The sequence below is a fragment of the Balaenoptera physalus genome, assembly GCF_965194825.1.
Source record: "Balaenoptera physalus genome assembly, chromosome: 14".
Lineage (NCBI taxonomy): Eukaryota > Metazoa > Chordata > Mammalia > Artiodactyla > Balaenopteridae > Balaenoptera > Balaenoptera physalus.
Window position 1 is genome coordinate 65,079,747 of NC_138893.1, and position 24,973 is coordinate 65,104,719.

Sequence of the window (24,973 nt, forward strand, 5' to 3'; positions counted from 1 at the left end):
AGAGTTGCTTGTACTCGTCTCTTAGCATGCTTTGTATTTCTGCAGAGTCTTTTGCAACTTTTCCTTTTCCATTTCTAATTTTATTGATTTGAGTCCTCTCCCTCTTTTTCTTGATGAGTCTGACTAATGGTTTATCAATTTTGTTTAACTTCTCAAAGAACCAGCTTTTAGTTTTATTGATATTTGCTATTGTTTTCTTTGTTTCTAGTTCATTTATTTCTCATCTGATCTTTATGATTTCTTTCCTTCTGCTAACTTTGGGTTTTGTTTGTTCTTCTTTCTCTAGTTCCTTTAGGTGTAAAGTTAGATTATGAGATTTTTCTTGCTTCTTGAGGTAGGCTTGTATAGCTATAAAATCCCCTCTTAGAACTGCTTTTGCTGCATCCCATAGATTTCGGATTGTCGTATATTCATTGTCATTTGTCTCTAGGTATTTTTTGATTTCCTCTTTTGATTTCCTCTTTGATTTGATTTCTCTTTGTTATTTAGTAACGTACTGTTTAGCCTCCATGTGTTTGTGTTTTTTACATTTTTTTCCCTGTAATTGATTTCTAATCTCATAATGTTGTGGTCAGAAAAGATGCTCAATATGATTTCAATTTTCTTAAATTTATTGAGGTTTGATTTGTGACCCAAGATGTGATCTATCCTGGAGAATGTTTGGTGCGCACTTGAGAAGAAAGTGTAATCTGCTGTTTTGGGATGAAATGTCCTATAAATATCAATTAAATCTCTCTGGTCTATTGTGTCATTTAAAGCTTCTGTTTCCTTATTAATTTTCTGTTTGGATGATCTGTCCCTTGGTGTAAGTGAGGTGTTAAAATCCCCCACTATTATTGTGTTACTGTCAATTTTCTCTTTTATAGCTGTTAGCAGTTGCCTTATGTATTGAGGATCTCCTATGTTGGGTTCATATATATTTAAAATTGTTATATCTTCTTCTTGGATTGATCTCTGATCATTATGTAGTGTCCTTCCTTGTCTCTTGTAACATTCTTTATTTTAAATTCTATTTTATCTGATATGAGCATTGCTATTCCAGCTTTCTTTTGATTTCCATTTGCATGGAATATCTTTTTCCTTCCCCTCACTTTCAGTCTGTATGTGTCCCTAGGTCTGAGGTGGGTCTCTTGTACACAGCATATATATGGGTCATGTTTTTGTATCCATTCAGCAAGCCTGTGTCTTTCGGTTGGAGCATTTAATCCATTCTCCTTTAAGGTAATTATCGATATGTATGTTCCTATTACCATTTTCTTAATTGTTTTGAGTTTGTTTTTGTAGCTCGTTTTCTTCTCCTGTGTTTCACACTTAGAGAGTTCTTTTAGCATTTGTTGTAAAGCTGGTTTGGTGGTGGTGAATTCTCTTAGCTTTTGCTTGTCTGTAAAGCTTTTGATTTCTCCATCGAATCTGAATGAGATCCTTGCCAGGTAGAGTAATCTTGGTTGTAGGTTCTTCCCTTTCATCACTTTAAATATATCATGCCACTCCCTTCTGGCTTGTAGAATTTCTGCTGAGAAATCAGCTGTTAACCTTATGGGAGTTCCCTTTTATGTTATTTGTCATTTTTCCCTTGCTGCTTTCAATAATTTTTCTCTGTCTTTAATTTTTGACAATTTGATTATTGTGTGTCTCGGCATGTTTCTCTTTGGGTTTATCCTGTATGGGACTCTCTGCGCTTCCTGGACTTGGGTGGCTATTTCCTTTCCCACGTTAGGCAAGTTTTGAACTATAATCTCTTCAAATATTTTCTCGGGTCCTTTCTCTCTCTCTTCTCCTTCTGGGACCCCTATAATGCGAATGTTGTGCCGTTTAATGTTATCCCAGATATCTCTTAGGCTGTCTTCGTTTCTTTTCATTTTTTTTTTTTTTATTTTGTTTCGCAGCAGTGAATTCCACCATTCTGTCTTACAGGTCAGTTATCCGTTCTTCTGCCTCAGTTATTCTGCTATTGATTCCTTCTAGTGTAGTTTTCATTTCAATTATTTTATTGCTCATCTCTGTTGTTTGTTCTTTAATTCTTCTAGATCTGTGTTAAACATTTCTTGCGTCTTCTCGATCTTTGCCTCCATTCTTTTTCCAAGGTCCTGGATCATCTTCACTATCATTATGCTGAATTCTTTTTCTGGAAGGTTGCCTATCTCCACTTCATTTAGTTGTTTTTCTGGGGTTTTATCTTGTTCCTTCATTTGGTACATAGCCCTCTGCCTGTTCATCTTGTCCCTCTTTCTGTGAATGTGGTTTTTGTTCCACAGGCTGCAGGATTGTAGTTCTTCTTGCCTCTGCTGTCTACCCTCTGGTGGATGAGGCTATCTAAGAGGCTTGTGCAAGTTTCCTGATGGGAGGGACTGGTGGTGGGCAGAGCTGGCTGTTGCTCTGGTGGGCAGAGCTCAGTAAAACTTTAATCCGCTTGACTGCTGATGGCGGGGGCTGGGTTCCCTCCCTGTTGGTTGTTTGGCCTGAGGTGACCCAACATTGGAGCCTACCTGGTCGCTTTGGTGGGGCTAATGGCGGACTCTGGGAGGGCTCATGTCAAGGAGTACTTCCCAGAACTTCTGCTGCCAGTGTCCTTTTCCTCACGGTGAGGCACAGCTACCCTCCGCCTCTGCAGGAGACCCTCCAACACTAGCAGGTAGGTCTGGTTCAGTCTCCTATGGGGTCACTGCTCCTTCCCCTGGATCCCGATGCACACACTACTTTGTGTGTGCCCTCTAAGAGTGGAGTCTCTGTTTCCCCCAGTCCTGTCAGTGTCCTGCAATCAAATCCCACTAGCCTTCAAAGTCTGATTCTCTAGGAATTCCTCCTCCCGTTGCTGGACCCCCAGGTTTGGAAGCCTGACGTGGGGCTCAGAACCTTCACTCCAGTGGGTGGACTTCTGTGGTATAAGTGTTCTCCAGTTTGTGAGTCACTCACCCAGCAGTTATGGGATTTTATTTTATTGTGATTGCGCCCCTCCTACCATCTCATTTTCGCTTCTCCTTTGTCTTTGGATGTGGGGTATCTTTTTTGGTGAGTTCCAGTGTCTTCCTGTCAATGATTGTTCAGCAATTAGTTGTGATTCCGTTGGTCTTGAAAGAGAGAGTGAGAGCACGTCCTTCTACTCCACCATCTTGAACCAGTCCTTGACATTATTTTTTAATCTAGTCTGAAAACTTTGTTTTTCAATTTGAGTATTTTCCCCTTTATTTTTAATGTAATTTTTGTACAAGATGAATACTTTTATTTTGAATACTCTTAGTAAGTGTTAATATTTTTCCTACCTATTCTATGTTCTTTTGTGTTTGTTCCCTTTATTTTGTTTGATTAATATGTATATTATTCATTATTTCATTCATGTTCTAGGCAACAAAAACATTAGACTATATTTGTTGGTTATCTCCTGGTTTATAATTAGTGTTCTTATGTTTTAAGTATATATCTGTTCTTATGTTTTAAGTATATATCTTTACATGATATATAAAGATATACATACATATCATGTAAAGATATATACTTATAACAAGATATATATATATCTTTTGCATCAATACCCCCTAATTCTCTTACTACTTTGATTTTTCTTGATACCTACTATCTGTCATATTCTACAAAATCAAAAACAAACAAAGCAAAACACCTCACTTACGCAATCTTAATTTAGGTTTACTCACTGTGGTTCACAAATCTTTATGTCTATTTGACATGGACTCTTCGAGATCTAAAGACATTCCATGCTGGGTTGCAACAACTGATATTCTCCTAGATTGTAAATCTTCCCAAAAGTGTTCATCTCTAATATATTCTCTCAGTAGGATCCTGCTATATTTTAAGCCAGAATCTCAAAGGTAATCTAAACAATATATAGTGTCTACACTTTTTTCCTTTACCCTCTGCAATTACAGGTCATCTTTTCTCATGAAGTTATCCACCTAATATTTTTCCTATACACCCTCTTTTTCCATTTTATTCAGTTCAAGATTTTTACCTTGCATCTCTTTTCAGCTCACCTCTTCAAAAAATTCTCCATCCAGCTGTGGGAATGATATCATAAAATGGCAAATCTGAATGCACTTATATTGCTAAGCAATTTACTGGCCCCTTATTGCCTAAAGCTCCTCTTTATAACTGATGGTGCCTTTCAGGATCTGACCCCAACTTGTTCTTCAGTTTCACCTCCTTCCATTCTATCCTTTCTTAATTTAAGCTTGTTATACAGAACTCCTTATATTTAAGTCAGTAGCAATCCATGAAAATAAGGTCTACTAAGTTAAACAAAACTTAAGTGATAGTAGAAACAGTTCACCAAATAAATTCAAAACACCATCAGGAGACAACAGTGTTGATAATAGACATGAAGTATGTATTTTTGATTAGTATAAGGCCAAAATAGAAACATTACCATAATACAGTGGCATGAAATTTTATTTAAGACACTTTTATTTATAGAATATTATTCAATTGCCATTTTTATACATCAAAAATAGTTGAACATTGGCAATTTCCTTGAGTCCAACCTTATAATTACATTTGAACTCTATTTCTCCAAGTTTCTAGGAACAAAGAAATAGAGTTCAGAATTTTTATATATACCCTTGACCCTTGAACAACATGTGTTTGAACGGTACAGGTCCACTTATATGCAGATTTTTTCAACAGTAAATACTATATTACTACACAATATATGGTTCCTTCCTCCCTTCCTTCCTTTCTTTCTCTCTTTCTTTCTTTCTGACTGTAAACCATCTACCTGTCAAGAGAAATGCAAGGAAACATTCTTTCAAAAAGTGCCAACAAATCATCTCCAATAAATCACGTCATGTCACAGCAGCAAAGTACATTTAAGGTGATACTCAAGGTGACAAAAAGAACAAATTAATATTGACTAAAAAATTGCCCGTCTGTAACGAGATCATTAAAGACCAGGACAAATATAACCTCTATATTATCCTGAGATTAATTCTTCACAGGCACAAGAAAACACTACGTCTGTCTTGACTTGCCCTTGTTTACTTTTTATCATGTCAAAAGGAATTTTTTGAAATGGGATGCATGTGTTATCAAAGACATCACTACCAGAAAATATTTATCTTCCAAAAATTACTTAAGAATGATCAGCAGCAATTAGACTTTGCAATTTGTTCTTCGAACCAACCAGACTAAGTACTTAATGATACAATTATCCAAAATTAATTGAGAGTTTCCAATTACCCAGATAGAAAAAAAAATACTTGCAATGCTTTATGTTTCACAAGCAAAGAATTTTAAACGTTGGTAGCCAATTCATGTGCTGCTCCAGGTCTCGGTTTTCTCACAGTTAATAAGGAGAGTGACTAATCAGGACTTTAATTTTAGAAGCTTCTTTTATAAATCTGTGATGATGACTTTATACCTATTATTTGGATTCTGATGAAGTGTAAAATATTTTGACACCAACAATCTCTTAAACCCTGAATGATTTTTTTTTTTTTTTTTGGAAAAGCATTTAGATCATTCTAGTCTTAACTGCATCAACTGCATGCCTTATACTAAAAGAAGAAATAGCATGGAAAATATCTTGCAATCTTGCACAGAGCAAAATGTATTTTATTTAATTTTATTTTACAGGCAGCACTGTAGTTGCACTGTATATATATATATATATATATATATATATATATATATATATATATATATACACACACACACACACACACACACACGTATATACACACACACACACATACATATATACATACACATATATACATATGGGTATATATAAAATTGCAATGTATTTTCCCAGTGGAGAGATATGGATATAGATATAAAGATAAACCCATTCAAGCCAATTAAACTAAGAACTACTCAGATAAATGAAGGATGAGAAAAATAGCTAAGTTTCATTTTTCCTTTTAATTATGTTTTGATGTTTAAATAAACTTTGGATTCTTTACAAGAAAATAGATATGAGAGAGTATGAGCAAAATCAATGGAGGAAAATATCATCAATTACACACATTCTACATAATCAAACCATAGAATATATGACCATAGTAACAGTGGGATAGGATTGCCTCAGTTGGCTTTAGGAAATGCATTGAGAGAAAACCATAATTAGGTAGCTTTGTAAAGAAATCTTGCCTCTCCAAATAATGTTTAAGATAAAATGCTTAATGTTTCTATAAATTGTATCACTCTAATTAACATTTATCCAGATGACATAGGAGTTTAGAGTTTGGAGAAACTAAAGATCGATCAATGTGTATAGCTGGGGATGAGTATAGAAATAGGAAATGGAAATGGATCATGAGTTAAATTTTAAAAGACGAATAAAACTTGGAGACTTGCAAGGTAGGGAAGATTCAATTCTAAGTAAACTGAACAGTGTGAGCAAAGCCAAAGAAATGAATATATTTGTAAAACATGAGGAAGTTAATCTGAACAGAATGAGGCAATATCAGAGAGAAATTGAAGTTAAGAATACATTGACAAAAGGTCAGATTATGGAAGGCCTTGAAAATCAGCCAGTGGAGATAGATGACATTTTTCCTGATAATAATGAGAAATTACACAATTTTTGAATAGGAGAGTGACACAAGTAAAACAGTATTTGAAAAGGTTAGTTTTCAGCAAGGCGCTGAAAAAAATTGGAGGGGGGAGTGGAAGTAGTCAAATTACATAGGATACTTTGAATTCAAACTGAACATTATAAATTTCTTTATGAAAAATGAACTAAAGACATGTATCCAACAACAGTTAACATGGTACAGGAATGGATTTTAAAATTAGATATGTTGCCTAAGATCACTCACTCATCTATCAGTTTATACTCAAAGCTAGCACTCAAACAAAAAAAGCAAAATCTCATTCAAAAAGTATACTTCAGATGCTAAAATAATTAATCATGTAACACGATTAATTACATTAATTAGCATTTGTCTGTTTTAGCAGAAGCCTATTAAGTAAAAGGTAGCTCAAAAAGGTCAAGCATTAACTAACCAGGAATTTCGCCTGTTAAACTTTAAAAAACTTTTATTTCTTTTATTTAATATTTTGTTTTTAGTAATACAATCCAGAAAGTCAGATTAGGGGAAACATCATTTCTTCAATTTTTAGTGAATAGAAGAATGTTGAGGTAAATAAGATACATTTTAAATAATTTCAAAGAGCATGTAGAAGTTATAGGCCCAATGCTGTGTTTAATACCCAAATTATACTGATTTCCTCCTATAAAGTAGGTACATATATTTTTAAGATTAAAAAAAAAAGACATCATGGAGGCAAAGATGATTTGCTAAAGTATAGGCTATTAAAAATATAGTTCATTTTGTGTGTGTCTAAAGTACACATAATAGATGATATTAGAGATACTTTAGAAATATTTTATAATTTTTTAATTATATTTTATATTTTTTCTACAAAAAATTAATAGAGTAAGCACTATTTTTAAAAAATAACATAAAAAGGGTTCTTGGCCCATGGATTTTGGTTCAAAGGGAAAACAAAACAAAGTAAAACAAGAAACAACAAAAAAGCATGTTCTAATAAAAGCAATAATACTACTTTAAAAATATTTTTAAATAGTTTGATAAGGATTTTCTTATAAGAATTTAGCTTTGATTTTTATTTAAATATTTTTAATATGCCAGAACTTGATTTTTAAATTGAGGAAATAACTTTAAATTAATAAAATCTCAAATACATATTTTCTTCTAGTATTGAATTACTGCTACCACCTCAGAGATACAAAAAAAAAAAATCTGTCTCATTTTACAATGAGAATAAATAGCACCTGTTGAGCCTCAGTAAGCATGTATGTATTTAGATTCAGGCATTAAATTGTTGAAGATGATTTTAAAATGCCAATATTTTGGCCATTATTATAAACAAATCAATTTTTTTCCTGTAGCAAAGTGAATTCCTGAAATCGTATCAGAAGTCACTCAGACCTTATTTCTTCTAAAGCACTATTTTTTAAAATGTTTTCTTGATATTTTTAAACAGTTAAGATTGTTATTATAGAGGAATCATTTCAAAATATTTAAAATATACAGTCAATTACATATATCAATAAAAAGGAAGCAGAGAGTGGTGGATAGAAACTGACCTCATTCACTGTGGCATAGTAGTTTTCATGCTTGAATGTGGGTGAGTTGTCATTTCTGTCTCTCACCACGATTCGAACTTCATGGTAAATAACAGTACCCACTTTTTTGTTGATGCACTGAACTTGTACCACGATGGAGTGTATGTTCATTGGTGGCTGCAACACAGAAATTGCATCTTTTTAAAAGAACAATTGAAACTGAAGCGTCTCATTACTGTCAAAGTATTTGTTTAATAAAATCTTCTATGTTTATTCACTATTAAATGATAGTAATCTATAAAAATTGATCCATTTTGCATTATTTTAAGGAAAAGTGAAGACAATCATGATTATTTCACTGTTTAATTTTCAAAATATAGGGTCTGAGGTAGCATTATGTTCATAATTAGAGGACTGGTGATGAATACAATCACAAAATTAATGTCTGATATTTGATGGGATGCCACAAATTTTGTCCTTCCAAAAGTCAAAGAAGCAATGACATAAACTTCTAATTTATAAAAACAATGTATTAATGATAATATACATAGGATAGATAGATTATATAACATGGTATATCATTTGTTTAAATCTATATTTTTGCTAAAATATTAAATGTTCATATCTGATAAAAACTAAAATATAGATAACCAAAAGAAGAGAATCCATTCACAACCCAATCAAACTTCCTAATTCTATATAGTTAAAGGGTTTTTTGCTAATCTTTCCCTCTTTCCAAATATACATCTGTTTTATACACACACACACACACAGATGAATATCATCCCATGTTTGCAAATATAGATTTTCTATAGCACTTTGATGTATACTACTATGAAGCTATATTATGTATTCCATCATAAGTCTATAGCATAGTTGGTCTAAGTAAAAACTTATAATGAGATGTTTATTATTGTCAATTTTTGTCATTACAAGCAAAATGTTTATACCTCAGTAAACATACTGTACATAAATATGTGCTAACTTTAATTACTTTTTATGATAAATTCTTATAAGGGGAGAATTGTCATCAAGGGGGCATTTATTACTCAGGTGCTATGACAAAGGGCTTGCAGAAGTGGGATACACACATCTCTGACTCTAGAGTTAAAGTGTTTAATGCCAAAGAATATTTCTTTGTGATTTTAAAAATTTTTTTGAGTTTATAAAATTTTATTTCTTTGACATAATTTTATCAGTATGACCTATTCTGACCACCCTGTTTAGAAAGCCATGCCTCCAGTCTGCTCTGTCCTTTCAACTTTCCCCCTATTTATTCACTGTTTTTACTGCATTTCTCATGCATCACATGGCATATTACACATTTTATATATTTGTTTGAGTTTGTCTCCCTTTACTATACTGGAAGCTTCATAAAGCCTGGGGTGTTATTTTGGTCAAGACTAAATCTGTCTACCTAGTAACTAGCACAGTGTCTAGAACAGATGACTGAGTACTACCTGAGTTGTACTGCTGTGCTTCTAGCCTTAGTTCCATAACCTACTAATTGTATGATCTAGATGCAAACTCTCTCTGTGCTTAGTTTACTCATCTCTAAAAATGGGGATAATACTAAACACTGATATGACATAATCATCATAAGTACTATATGAGCTTACCCTGTGCTAGGCACATATTAACACAACAGATGTAAACTATTTTTTACTTACAAAAAGCTAAATCTCCAAAAAAGTAAAAAAACATGAATCTAAAAAAATACAAACTGACAATCTTGAATTATAAAACAAATTATTAAATATTTGGATTAAAACCAATTTAAAGATATAGCAATGATTACTGGAACTTAGGATAGGTTCATTAAAAATGTCACATTTCTAATGAGAAGAATGTTGTAGAAACTATACTTAACCTGAAGAAAACATTGTTTAATAGCAAGATATTTTTATGGCCAATAAAGAGAAATGCAATTGAATTGTATTGTACCTGGCTGAATAACTGTATCTAGAAAGAATAACTTGAAGCAGCATTATCATATGGAGGAAGGTCTCTAGTGAAGTACCTTACAGATCTTAGTTCTAATGTCTGCCCCAATTCACTTTTAATCACTGACATATATAAATGTATTAAAGCCATGTGTGTAAAATCTGTGAATGCTACGAAGTTCAGAAGGATATATACTACATTTAATGATAAAAGACAAGGTTCAAAATCATTTCATCAGAATAATAAGTATCAAAAATCTACACTTTTACAGTAATAAATTAAAATAATCTTATTTGTATTAGAAAAAAAGTTAATTGCCCAAATATAATAATAAGTGTCTACAAACATTAATATGAAAATATAATTGTAAAATTTTGAGTTTTACAAAATTTTGAGTTGGCATGTAAAGATGAGTTTACATGCCAACACTGTAAATGGACTACTAGAATAATAATACAAACTACTTCATATGCATTAATAATAGATGAAGAGATAGGTGGATTACAATAAGCACCATTTTATAGGCAAATAGGATGTGAAGTCTAATCATCCTGAGAATGTGTGATAAAATTTGAGATGTTTAAACTAAAAATCACAAGATTCATCAGACATCTGAATGGTTGTTATGAAAAGATAAATTAGTTTATTCATTGTAGTCTCAGAGTGTAGAAATAAGAATAATAAATAAAAAGTACTACAAAGCATATGTTTTCAATATAAGTAGAGATTTTCTATTAATCCAAAGTGGGACAGAATAGAATGGACTATCCAAAAAATTAAGCCCCATCACTGAAAATCTGCAAGCTTGAGACTAAAAGATAACTTAAAAAGACCAGGTCTTAGAAATATTCTGGAAAGAATTTAAATTATATGACCTCCATTTTTACTACCAGTTTTAAAGTCTTTGCTTTAATAGGCTTTTTAAGAAAAGCACTCCATATTTCAATTGTAAAGTAAAAACAGAATAAATACTTGTACTATTAGCCCTTGGCACACCTCTCAGAAGACAATCAGGTGAAAATTTATGTTCTTCTAAAGTTATTTATCTTATAAATATTGTGAGAAAGACCTATAAAACCATTCCATATCAACTTCTAATTCTATAGTAATTGTTAGCACTGTGACAGAAAGGTCACAATCTTTGTAAGTAGAGGATCAGATGTAGTGTGCTGCAACTTAGTGCCACTTAGTAGCACTAAGTGCCCATAGATTAGATATAACCAGGTCACCTGGAACTCTTGTCACTGTCAACTTTAGTCCCCTATGCAACTGTTAGTAGCATGGATAGAACTTAGCTTGCAATAAATTCCAACCATAATGGATCATGATGAAGGCAAGAATTCCCTGTGGTTAATATACAGCATTCACTGTAATCTCACATTGGAATAGATTCTATTCTGCTCTGTAAGAAGGTCATAAATATACCAAATACAGTTCCACCAAGTCTATTAGTGAGAGTTTAGGGAATCCAAAATGCTTAGGAATGTGTTAGGGAAGTTTTGGTTTATTTTTAATAACTGGGTGGCAAAAATAAGTCATGGCAATTCTATCTTCTCTGATTCTCTTAAATTGCTTCATTCATGAAACAAATCAGAAAAAAAATGCTGTGTATATACTGTTTGGGGGTAATTATTTAGGGTGATTACCATTCATATACACTTAGACATGCAAACTATTTTCCAAATTTAAAAACAATTGTTCAGCACAGTACTCTGAATGTATATTTGCTATCTGTATGTTAGTACACATGTGTGAATACATTTTGACATACATAGATAAAGTTCAGGAATGATATATACTGACCGTTGATGAAGGTTACCTTTGAAAAGTAAGGCCAAGAGTAAAAAGTAAGTGAAGAATTTTTTCCAATAAATATGTATGAATTTTTTAATTTGAAAAAAATGTATTACATTTTTCAATCACTTAAGTTGCAACATGCAAAGTGAAGCTTTTATAAATAATTTATTGATGCAAACAGTATAGATTATAGCATACATATTCAGTCTAAGGAGAACTAAGTTTTTTCTAGAAACTACATTATTTGGATTGCTTAATAAATAAATGTTTAGCAAACCTGAATAAGAACTGATTTTATTTTTCATAAAGCAAAGGCAAATGTTATTCACTCCTCACAGGAATGAAAGTTTTTTATCATGATTTTTCTTCCTATATAAATACTATTTTTACAAAATAAAAAGTCTTCATTACTTTAAAAATAAACTGGAGGACAGTGAAAAGAAATAAGACCCAGTGTGTTGTAGAAATGCTCTTTAAATAATGAAACAAAAGTTAACATAAATGGCTGGTCAGAGTTATAAGTGTACTTCATAAATTAAACTTTCAAAATAAATGGTATATTTAAAGAAGTTGCCTAAAGAAGAAAGTACTGATTCGAAAATATTGTTAGGTATATGTAATATTTAGAAATGTGCAGGTTTTTCACAATCAGTTATTAAGGACATTAAGTTTATTTAATTGTACTTATTTTATGCCAAGTTCAACATGGGTTGGGATTAATATGACATAGTCCTTTTACATTAAGCAAATCCTGTAAAACTGATATGAGATGAATATAGATAACTATAATGTGAGTCAAAAAAGAGTTCTGAGGGAATTCCCTGGCAGTACAGTGGTTAGGGCTTGGTGCCTTCACTGCCGTGGCTTGAATTCAATCCCTGGTTGGAGAACTAAGATCCAACAAGCTGCATGGCACACCCAAAAAAAAAAAAAAAAAAAAAGAGTTTTGAAGGCTTAGGAGTTTGGAGTAAGAAATTATGTACCAGCATTACTATTAGGAAATATTTTATGAACAGAGTAGAAATTTAAGACATGTTTTGGTAGTAGATAACATTCAACTGATGGTAATGGATAAAGGTAATTTCAAAGTATAGGTTCAAAAGAGTATCAGGGTAGGCATGATAAGAAAAAGTTAGATTACATTGAGGGAACAGCAATTAGTTCAGTTTTCCTAGATTAGAGAATATATGCTTCTAAATAAAAGGAAAAGAGATAGGCTGCAGCTTGAATCTAGGAAACCTCAAGGGACAGTTTGCAATAAGAATTCATCTACCAACAAGGTCAGAACTGTGCTTTGAGACACTAAAACTGGAGAAGGTTGAATCTTGAAATATAGTAAGGAGAACTACTAGGAGACTGTTCCAAAGTCAAGTGAGAACTAAGAGGGCTTGTCCTGGAGTTATGCTGATGGATGCAAATGCAAGACATACTGTGGAGATCAAAGTACAAAACTTAGTAGTTAAATGGATATTGGCCTGGGAATAGAGGTCAAGGCTCTCTGTTCATTTACCAACTTAAAATCCAAAAGAAGAGATGTTAAGATATTCAGCACATTCCATGCTCTTGGATTGTAAGAATTAATATAGTTAAAATGGCCATACTACCCAAAGCAATCTACAGGTTTATTGTGATCCCTATGAAATTACCCATGACATTTTTCACAGAACTAGAACAAATAATCCTAAAATTAATATGGAACCATAAATGACCCAGAATTGCCAAAGCAATTCTTAGGAAAAAGAACAAAGCAGGAGGCATAACCCACCCAGACTTCAGACAATACTACCAAGCTACAATAATCAAAACAGCATGGTATTGACACAAATACAGACATATGGATCAATGGAACAGAATAGAGAGACCAGAAATAAACCCACACACCTATGGACAATTAATCTTAAACAAAGAAGGCAAGAATATACAATGGGGAAAAGAGTCTCTTTAGCAAGTGGTGTTGGGGAAGTTGGACAGCACATGTAAATCAATGAAGTTAGAACACACCCTCACACCATACAGAAAAATAAACTGAAAATGCCTTAAAGACTTAAATATAAGACATGACACTATAAAACTCCTAGAAGAGAACACAGGCAAAACATTCTCTGATATAAATTGTACCAATGTTTTCTTAGGTCAGTCTCCCAAGGCAATAGAAATAAAAGCAAAAATAAACAGATGGGACCTAATCAAACTTGCAAGCTTCTGTACAGCAAGGGAAACCATAAACAAAACGAAAAGACAACCTACAGACCGGGAGAAAATATTTGCAAATAATGTGACAGACAAGGGCTTAATTTCCAAAATATACAAACAGATCATACAACTCAACAACAACAACAAAAAACAACTCAATTGAAAAATGGGCAGAAGACTAAATAGACATTTCTCCAAAGAAGACATCCAGATGGCTAATAGACACATAAAAAGATGCTCGGCATCACTAATTATTAGAGAAATGCAAATCAAAACTACAATGAGGTACCACCTCACACTGGTCAGAATAGGTATCATTAAAAAGTCTACAAATAATAAATGTTGGAGAGGGTGTGGAAAAAAAGGAACCCTCTTACACTGTTGATGGGAATGTAAATTGGTATAGCCATTATGGAAAAGAGTACAGAGGGTTCCTCAAAAAACTAAAAATAGAGTTGCCATATGATTTAGCAATCCCACTCCTAGGCATATATCCAGACAAAACTATAATTCTAAAATATACATGCACCCCTATGTTCATAGCAGCACTATATACAACAGCCAAGACATGGAAACAACCTAAATGTCCATCGACAGATAAATGGATAAAGATGTTGTGTGTGTGTGTGTGTGTGTGGGTGTGTGTGTGTATATATATACACACACACACACACACAATGGAATATTATTCAGCCATTAAAAAGAATGAAACAATGTCATTTGCAGCAACATGTATGGACCTAGAAATTATCATACTAAGTAAAGTAAGTCAGAAAGAGAAAGACAAATACCATATGATATCACTTACATGTGGAATCTAAAGTACAACAAAAATGAACATATCTATGAAACAGAAACAAACTCACAGACATAGAGAACAGACTTGTGGTTGCCAAGGGGGAGAGAGAGAGGTGGTGGAGGGAAGGATTGGGAGTTTGGGATTAGCAGATGCAAACTAGTATATAAAGGATGGATAAACAACGAGGTTTGACTGTATAGCACAGGGAACTATATTCAATATCCTGTGATAAACCAGAATTGAAAAGAATATGAAAAAGAATATATATATGTATAACTGAGTCACTTTGCTGTACAACAGAAATTAACACAACATTGTAAATCAACTATACTATACTTCAATAAGTTTTTTAAAATGCTGGGATTGTTATGAACACAATTTTTCACTATTCAAATCTTTTAAAAGTTTGCCCAGTTTTGAGATAAGTATAACAGGACTGTGCCAGAATTATATTTTTTTATTGCAATTTGAATTATTGATTTTATTGTGACCACTATTATCCTATGTCCAACAGTGATTAGAGAATATTGCTCATGAGACAATAATTATAGACTTTAAATTAATAGACTTTAAAACAAAGAGTATAACAAAAGACAAATAAGGGCATTACATGATGATAAAGAGGTTCCCTTTTTATGTTAGGTTATATCTTAAATAAGATATAACATTTTTAAACATACATATACCTAACATAAGAGTGCCTAAATATATAAAGCAAATATTAAAAGGCATAAATAGATAAATTAACACTAATACAGTAATAGTAGGGGACTTTAATTCCCCATTTATATCAAATGGATAGATCATCCAGACAGAAATTCAAAAAGGAAACATTGACCTTAAATGACACATTGTATCACATGGACTAGATAGGTATCAACAGAACATCCCATCCAAAGGAGCAGAATTACGTATTCTTTTCAAGTCCACATGAAACATTCCCTATAATAGATCACATGCTAGTCAAAAAACAAGTCTCAATAAATTTAATATTACTGAAATCATATTGAGTTATTTCCCCACAATTGTATGAGACTAGAAATCAATTACAGGAAGAAAACTGCAGAAAATACAAGCATGTGGAGACAACAACATGGTACTAAAAAAATAAGCAATGGGTCAACAAAGAAATCAAAGAGGAAATTTAAAAAAATACCTTGAGAAGAATGAAAATATAAACACAACTTTCCAAAATCTATGGGACACAATAAAAACAGTTCTAAGAGGGAAATTTATATTGATACAGAAAAATATCAAATAAACAACGTAGTTTTACACCTAAAGGAATCAGAAAAAGAACAAACAAAGCCCGAAATTATTAGACGAAAGGAAATGATAAAGATCAGAGTGGAAATAAATGAAATAGAGACTAAAGAGCAATAGAAAGAATAATGAAACTAAGAGCTGTTTTTTGAAAAGATAAACAAAATTGATCTTTAGCCAGACTCACCAAGAGAAAAAGAGAGAGGGCCCAAATAAAGTAAATTAGAAATGAAAGAGCAGAATTTACAACTAATATCATAGAAATACAAACAATGATAAGAGACTACTACAGACAAGTATATGTCAAAAACTGGACAACCTAGAAGATATAAACAAATTAGAAACATACAATCTTCCAAGACTGAATAAGGAAGAAATAGAAAATATGAACAGACAAATTATTCGTGATGAAATTAAACCAATAATCAATAAACTCCCAACAAACAAAAGTACAGAACCAGAAAGCTTCACAAGGGAATTCTACCAAACATTTAAAGAGTTCATACCTATCCTTCTCAAACTATTCCAAGACAAAATTCAAATGAAAGGAATGCTTCCAAACTCATTCTATGAGGCCAGCATTACCTTGATATCAAAACCAGACAAAGACATTATAAAAAGAGAAAATTAGAGGCCAATATTCCTGATGAACATAGATGCAAAAATTCTTATCAAAATATTAGCAAACTGAATTCAACAAACATTAAAAGGTTCATACATCATGATCAAGTGGGATTATTCCAGGGATGCAAGGATGGTTCAGTATTTGCAAATCATTCCAAATTATACACCACATTACCAAATGAAGGATAAAAATCATATGATCATCTCAATAGATACAAAAAAAGGATTTGACAAAATTCAACATCTATTCATGATTAAAAAAAAAAGACTCTCAACAAAGTTGGTAGAGAGGGAATATAGCTCAACATAATGGCCAATTTTTTTTTTTTTTTGGCTAAGAACATAGTATTAACAACAAGCGATTGGTCTTATATGTATTACTATGCACCATTACTTTCTCTGTTCAAACAACCAAAACTAAACAAATCAAATGCAATGCTATTCATTTTTTGTTGATTTTCACAGGTGATCCTTTGATGTTGAGTTTGTCCACAGAAACATTTGATCTTCTCCCACGTTCAATGGCTGGACTTTGATGAAATTTCTCCCTTCTTTTAAGTTCTTGGGATCCTGAATTCTCATGACCAACGCTTCACATGCCAGAGTTTTCTAGATTGCGCCATTGTCCACTTGGTTTGTACTTCAGAATCTCATTTTGCCACTCATCATCAAAGGCATGAGCATCACTTTCATTCATATTGATGAACTCTTGATTGACCTCTTCATCTCCAGTCTTGCTGTTCTTTGACTTTTTAATGACATATGCTCGGTCATGAAGGTGATGACCAACAGCCATTTTTTCTAGTCCACTCTCAGAATCTCTCAGTGCTCTCCTACTTTCCTTTATTCCTCCTGGAGCCCTGCGAGTTTGAGTTGAGGTCTGGAAAACCTTTGGTTGTTCATCTCCTACTTTGGAATAAGTCATAACTGAGGAAGAACTAAACAAATGTCCATTTGGATCCATTGAAAAGTGACCAAAGTTTCTTTGTAATTCCTGCATACTGTTTTGTATATTTAACATTATTTGGTCCATTGCCTGAAGAGGGTTGACATCTGTACAAGTCAAGGAGTTTTCTCCATCCTCATGTCTCGTATGGTTACAAGCTCTTCCTCTACAATCAGAGATGCTGAACATGTCTCTTCCAAAAGGTTCAGAAAAATTTCTAATCATCTGTCACATACTTTCTCAGTGTGCCATAAATGAATCAGAGAAGAAGGGATCATCCTCAAAGCTGCTGCTCAGCATCCCGAACATCCTGGCTCTGTCTCAGGTGGCGACGTTCACGGACAGACTGGAAAACGATGCAACTTGCCACGGCCGCAGCCTGAGCCAGCCTGTTCAATAATGGCCATTTATGACAAACTCACAGCTAACATCATACCTAATGGTGAAAAGCTGAAAGCTTTTCCTCTAAGATCAAGAATAAGACAAGGATGCTACTCTCACCACTTTTGCTCAACATAGTATTGGAAGTCCTAGCGCCAGCAACTAGACAGGATAAAATAAATAAAAGATATCCAGATTGGAAGGGAAGAAGTAAAACTGTCACTATTTGCAGATGACATAATACTACATGCAGAAAACACTAAAGACTTCACCAAAAAATTACTATAACTAATAAATAAATTCAGTACAGTTTCAGGATATAACAAATTTAATATACAGAACTCTGTTGCATTTCTATACATTAATAATGAACTATCAGAAAGAGAAATCAAGTAAATAATCCTATTCACAACTGCATTAAACAGAATAAATACCTAGGAATAAATTTAACCAAGGAGATAAAAGATCTGTACCCTGAGAACTCTAAGACGTTGATGAAAGAAATGGAAGATGACACAAATAAATGGAATTTATTTTGTGGACTGGAATAATTAATATTGTTAAAATGCCCATACTATCTAAAGCAATCTACAGATTCAATACAATCCCTATCAAAATAATCATGGCATTTTTCACAGAACTAAAACAAATAATCTAAAAATGTAAAAAGGGGATGATATCATAATAAAATGAATACACTTAACTTTGGGAAAAAATAAAATCACTCCTCTGTTTTACTTTGCTTCATTTTTCTCATTTTACCATAGACAAGTGCTAAATTTTAAAGACTGGCCCTTTACCTATATATTTATCTCTAATTCTACTGCACAGTAGTTTATGAAAGAAAATATTGAATTAGCAAAACTTTGTTTCCTTTCAGCTCTAACATTCAATAATTCTGTAAAGCATCTATACTCAGCTTACTTTAAATGATACTATATTAAAAATATGCGCTCTATCTAGTTAATCTTGCCTTGATCTTACGTTTGGTATTACTATCTGGCTTTTCCTCTCTTCTTCCTGATTTCTCTGTCAGTGAGGGCTCCACCATCTTAATTTTGTAACAGAAACCATTTAATCTCACACTTTGATTTTCTGGATTGAGGACATTCTTAATTAACATTATTATTTTTTACCCTGAACTGAAAGAATTTTCCTCATCAATCTTTCTCAACTAATGCTGCCAGGAAAGAAAATAAAGGCATAATGTCTTATTATTTATCTGTCACTCCTTCTATGGTCACAAATTCTATCTGGAAAAAAAAAAAAAGCTGCAAAGTGCCCCTACTCATAGAAGGCCCAAGTCCTGTGTCTATTTTAATTCAGGTTTTGTAAGTCCCACCACCCTATGAGAGTACTTGTACAAAATGGCAATGTTAGATCTTTGTCATGACATTCTTTAACTATACAGGCTTGAATTCACTTAGATAAATAATTATATAATTATTTATCTAGATAATTAGATATAATTACAAATAAATTATCTAAATAATTAGATAAATGTTTAGAACATCTTTTATTTACTATTTTGTCATTATTTCAATAAGTTGATTTGCCGAATGGTAAATACATTGCAAATATGTAAGCATATTTTTGTTTTCTTTTGTTTTGTTTTTCTTTACAGATTTCCCTCTGCCATGTTCATTTAACATTTAATATTCTTTAGGTGTCCTATTCTCCAGCATCTTTCGCTAATTTCAGGTAGGTGTCCAATGACAACACTTTAATTTATAAAACACCTTTTCAAGTTTAACTTAACCATAGCACTTCTAATCCAAAAGAACATTTTAAATGGAAAGGAAATTATTTTTTATTATTGTGTTAAAGAACAAGCCTGGATGGTTCTTTAAATGATACGTGTGCACATTTTTGTAATTATTTCTTTCAGGTCAAATCAATTTTTAAGTGTATTCCCATGATACTATTTCAGTTTACCCAATGTCCAATAAATGCTGCCCTTATCAGAAATTTTAAAAAAACAATAATACCAAGGAAACAGATAAGTATCTTAAAAAGTGAAGATAATTTTTGGTAAGTAATTAAAATTAAAACAATGTTGTAGGTTGGAGAGATGGAATGCATTTTATGAATACTGAAGGTTATCTTTTCCTTTGACTCATAAATCAGACCTAGAACTTGTACTTTTTAATATCAAATTGAGGAAAAAAAACTGATTCCAAAAAGAAAGTAATTTACCAATAAACAAGTAAATTATCATAATCATAGGTGATTTTAAAAAAGGAAACAAAATATAAAATGACAGTGGCCTAAAATAGATAAATATTCTATAATTCTCCAAACATGTTACATTATAAAATTCATATGACTTGGATATGACTGTTCCTACTTAAAGCCAGTAAAGGATGCCTTGTGGGGAGTGGGTAAAATAAGTAAAGGGGGTCAACCATACGATGATGGATGATAACTAGACTTGTGGTGGTGATCACTCTGCAGTGTAAACAGATTTTGAACTATAATGCTGTACACCTGAAACCAGGTGTAATATAATATAGTATAATGTAATTTAAAAAAAGAAGGATGCCTGTGAGTAACACAGCTTGGGGAGACTCTTGCAGCTTGCAAGTTTGTGCCATTATCCAAATTGCTTTCATAAAAGCAAGACTTATTATAAGATAAGGCAAGATAAATTCTAAGATAACAACTGTCCTTATTCCGTTTTACGCCTTCTTAACCACCCAGACAAAACTGTAAATTGTGGGGTGTGAAAAATGTTGCCATGATGAAAGGACATAGTGAGTGAGGGCAATGGTGGAGATGGGAACAGCATCAAGGATGACTTTTTCCCCCCTAGGTTGAGCCAACAGACGCATTCCTATTCTCCACTGATATCCTCCTCTCACATCTGTCCCCACTGCTCAGTCAGCTGAATTATGGGCCTCCCCAAGTGTACAAGGGCAGCCCATCCTGGTGGGAGAGTCCTATTACTGCCCACCTCAACACAAAGCTCTTAAAGACTCTGAATTTTAGACGTGAAATAGATTAGGGATCATCTACCTCACACATATTTAAAGTGGATCATAAACCCTGAACACTGTAGTGATATGATTCAGGTTCACTAGGTTGAATATCTGACATTTCGATTTTATAAAGTGGAAATTTGGGAGTAGGCATGTTTAGATGTACTTCTCAAGTTTTCCCAAGGTCCTGTACAATTACTGGTTATAACACCCGCACACATACATACACACACTTTTCTCCGCACTCAAGACTAGAATGCAAATAAGTGAGACTAAAGTTACATTAGAGAGCTACTTAAATCTACTCAAGTTTTTTAACTTTTTCAGAAAGAAGACATTTAACTTTGATTATTTAGGTATTATTAATACCTAAATACTTAGGTCACACTGCCTGAGAGCGTCTGGACTGGGACATTGCCGGGAAACTTCTGCTCACCTTCTTTTAAGTTTTTTCAGCTCTATAAGCACATTGCCATTCATCTCTCAACGAATGCTTACTGCTTGAAGAGCATCCTCCTGTTAGTAGTTCAACTAAAGTTTCTGTCCTCAAGCCAACATGTAGTTGTACTCTCAAATTCTGCCATGAATTGGGCTGTGCTTATCCTGCTTTTCCAAGGTTACCACCCCTTTATTCTGAGCACTCTGTTCTCTCCTTATTCAGAAGTCAACAAGCTTCCAGGATGTCAGAAGAGAAACACAATGGTTCTCTCAGACACAGATGGTCCCTCTTACTTTCTTATTCTTCTTTCAAGGAGTTAAAAAAAATGTTTTTGTTGATGAACACAGAAAATAAACTCAAATTATATAACAAAAATTTGATATATCAACAAATACATGCAGATATTTAAATGATGATAAAGTTGTAACAGAGGGACAAAGAAAAACAATGTACTAACATCTCTATCCAGAACTCTGCCCGTGCTGTTCAGGAAAAGCATTTGTTTAACAGGATCCAACAATACCCAGTAATCCATGTTGTCCTTTAAAGAGAGTTCTATGGTTGGGTCTGGTCCTCCAGCAGTCCCTTTGATCAGCATGTTATCCACCAGAATAGTACCTGCAAACCAAAGAGAGTTACTTGAAAATATATTCTACCTGTATGCATTCTTTAACAAAGATCATACGATTAAACCCCAGCTGACTTGCAAATCTGTTTCAAAACAGAAGATATTCAACTTTATATCTGCCATGATATAGAAACTGTCCTGCTTCAAAAAGGCAAAAATACCTTTAATGCTATTTATAAATGATATTTTTGGGAGATGAGGTGGGAGACAGATTCAAACACTTGGTGAGTCTCATCATCTATTTCTTGTATCCTTTTAACAGCATGAATCTGTTCCCCACCCTGTCCATCACTTCTCACAGGAGTTATCACTGAATTTTATCCTGAACAAAAGGAAAGCCTATAATAACAGAGGCTGATACTTCAATTCACCCAGTAAGACTTCTGATATGAAAAGAGATATCCTGAAAATAAGAGAAAGGAAGAAAAAGGAAGAGATAAAGAAGTAGCAGAGACTCCCATGGTGAGAACTGTTTATCTTTTATCTTAGAGCAAATCCATAAACCATAAATCTTAATGTGAAAGACAAAACTAGTGTTTAGATACACAATAGAAGCCATTCTTCTCTAAGACATGTCTGGGGTACTCAACTAGAACAACATACTATTTTAATGTAACATTTCAATGTTTGCTTTCTTATTATTCTTTCAGTGGGCTGAATTGTAGACATTTGTTGAGTAAGAGCTGAAGCAAGAGATCTCTCCAACTCTGTTAAAGATTCCATCTATTTTAAAAATTGAATGCAAACAGCACTGATGCAATTCAAATCCCCTCTTTTTTCCCATGCTGCAATGATCCCTTTGACAAACAATAATGCACTATAGCTTACAGCAATCATTTTCAGCTGATTCATTTTATTAAACTTATGGCATAAAGAAGAGATGTGGTCATACAAATAAAATGTACCCTCCTAAGGACATCAGAATAAATGGCACATATCTAGAAAATTCATTGCCTTAGGATAGCATACAAGAATATATAGATAATCTATAAATATGAATCTAGCTTGAAGAATAATAATGCAATATGTATCGCTGCATTTTCATAAGGCACAAAATTGGCTTCAATGTTATATCATTGCATAATTACAAATAAAAGGGGGGTCTCTGGAAGATTTTTCTCAGCAAGTTAATAATAATAATAGTAATAATAATAATCTATATTTCTTTATCATGTTATTACTAATGAGCTTTATCTCCCTAGGGAATGTCGAAATGAACCATTCTTTTATAACAATATATCGAAATAATGTTTAAATACACACTCACACACATACTTTTCTAAATGGCAGATTATTTACTTCTACTTTTTCACATACTAGTACACATATATGTAAATATATGAGTGAAACTGATCCTGCTATTTTTTTACTCAACTAGCAAATATATAATCTACAGATATTACATCCAAAAGTACAGATCAGACAATGATGGCATTTTCTGGTCTACAAATATGTTCTAACCCTGAGTATACACTCTTTTACAAATACTTCACACAACTAACCTTTGAAAAATTATTTGGCCTGTGTTTTCAATATGTAATTAAGAAATTAAAGGGGATTATATTTTCTGATTAAGAAAAAAATAAAGTATAATAAGTAGGTCAACTAACATTAACATTTATGCCTTGACTCATAATGCATAACAGCAGTAATAGCAGGTCTTTCTCTAGTGTACATACACTCTATGCAGGTACACGAAGGGAAGGCATAATAAACAATGGTTGAAATCAGGAAAAAGGAATTCACTTAGTTTGACACTCATGTCATAGAAGTGAAGAGAGCTGGCCCTGGAACTGACAGAGTTAGAATCTAATCCTGGATCCACCATTTAAGAGGCATGTGAAAGTGGACAGATTACATAACTACTCACCTTCAATTTCTCTCTTCTACAAAATCAAAAATCAATACCACAATAGAAGAGGTATTTTTTATTATAGCACCATATGTATGTACTTGAAAAAAAAACTTGTATTCTTGTATCAAAAGCACTAATGAAAGCTGAAACAGTCGCAATCAAAATACTAGCACAGTTAAATATTTAATGATATTTTCTTCAAACATCATAGTCAATATTTACAGCCTTAAATATTGGGGTTTATGCTTCTTCCTTCAAGAAGCAGGTATTGAGGGTCATTTGCTTCTAAATGCAGATTTTTTTCAATGAAATTGAAAATCTGATACAGCATTTAGCTTTCTTCATTAATCTACTGTTTTAAACTCAGAAAAATAATTTCACACCTCCTTCATCTGTACCCACAGCTTCTCCATATTAACATATTATCAATCATAACCACTAATGTAAACTCTACTTGCATTAAATAAAGGTGCTGCAGATTTTCAGCTTTTTTCTTAAGATCTGCTTACATAGCTATTTATTTTTAACTATGATAAAAATGTGCCCAGAATACGTTAAAACATAAATATACTGTAAAATAACATATGAATCAATAAAATCGCTTCCTTATACCAACTCCATTCCCCTATTTACCAATGTGTATAAGATAATTTGCATCAAAGAAGAGCTGTTGGGTTGATCTGATGACTAAATGAGATAATGCATGTGAAGTACTGACTGCAGTCCCTGGTACAGAATAAGCATTTGACAAATGTGAATTATGTTTATTGTTGTTAATGTTATTAATTATATTATACATATTTATATTATATATTAATTATATTAACTCCATTTTGGAAGCAAAAGCATTTGAAACTAAAGCAAAATGACTTATTTTATGTCCCAGAAGTTTTTACAAACCAAGTCTACTCTTCATGTCACAAAGCTAAGGCATGTGTAGCAAGCCATCTGAAGAATTTATAGGGGCCCAAAAGATTTGAATGCAAAGTAATCACTCTGGGAAGTTAGAAGGTAGGGAGAGAATGCTCACTCTAGGTAAACTTGTAAAGATAACTCTTTGTCTCTGGTGGATGGCAATCCAC

The 24,973-nt window shown here is 32.9% G+C and overlaps 1 protein-coding gene and 1 pseudogene across 6 annotated transcripts in view; both read right to left on the reverse strand.

The window, feature by feature from the left end:
* The window catches only part of PCDH15 (protocadherin related 15), a 735,694-nt gene that overhangs the window by 455,074 nt on the left and 255,647 nt on the right, over nt 1-24,973 (reverse strand). For all 5 annotated transcript variants that reach the window (XM_082423601.1, XM_082423610.1, XM_082423609.1 and 2 more), the window contains exons 3-4: nt 21,866-22,026; nt 8,066-8,221 (exon numbers count right to left, since the gene is read on the reverse strand). In XM_082423601.1, coding sequence (XP_082279727.1) covers nt 8,066-8,221; nt 21,866-22,026 — 317 coding nt within the window. The remainder of the gene's footprint in view (nt 1-8,065; nt 8,222-21,865; nt 22,027-24,973) is intronic.
* LOC309642362 (myeloid leukemia factor 1 pseudogene) lies at nt 14,619-21,753 on the reverse strand (annotated as a pseudogene). The gene has a single exon. The product of its transcript is annotated as a myeloid leukemia factor 1 pseudogene (transcript).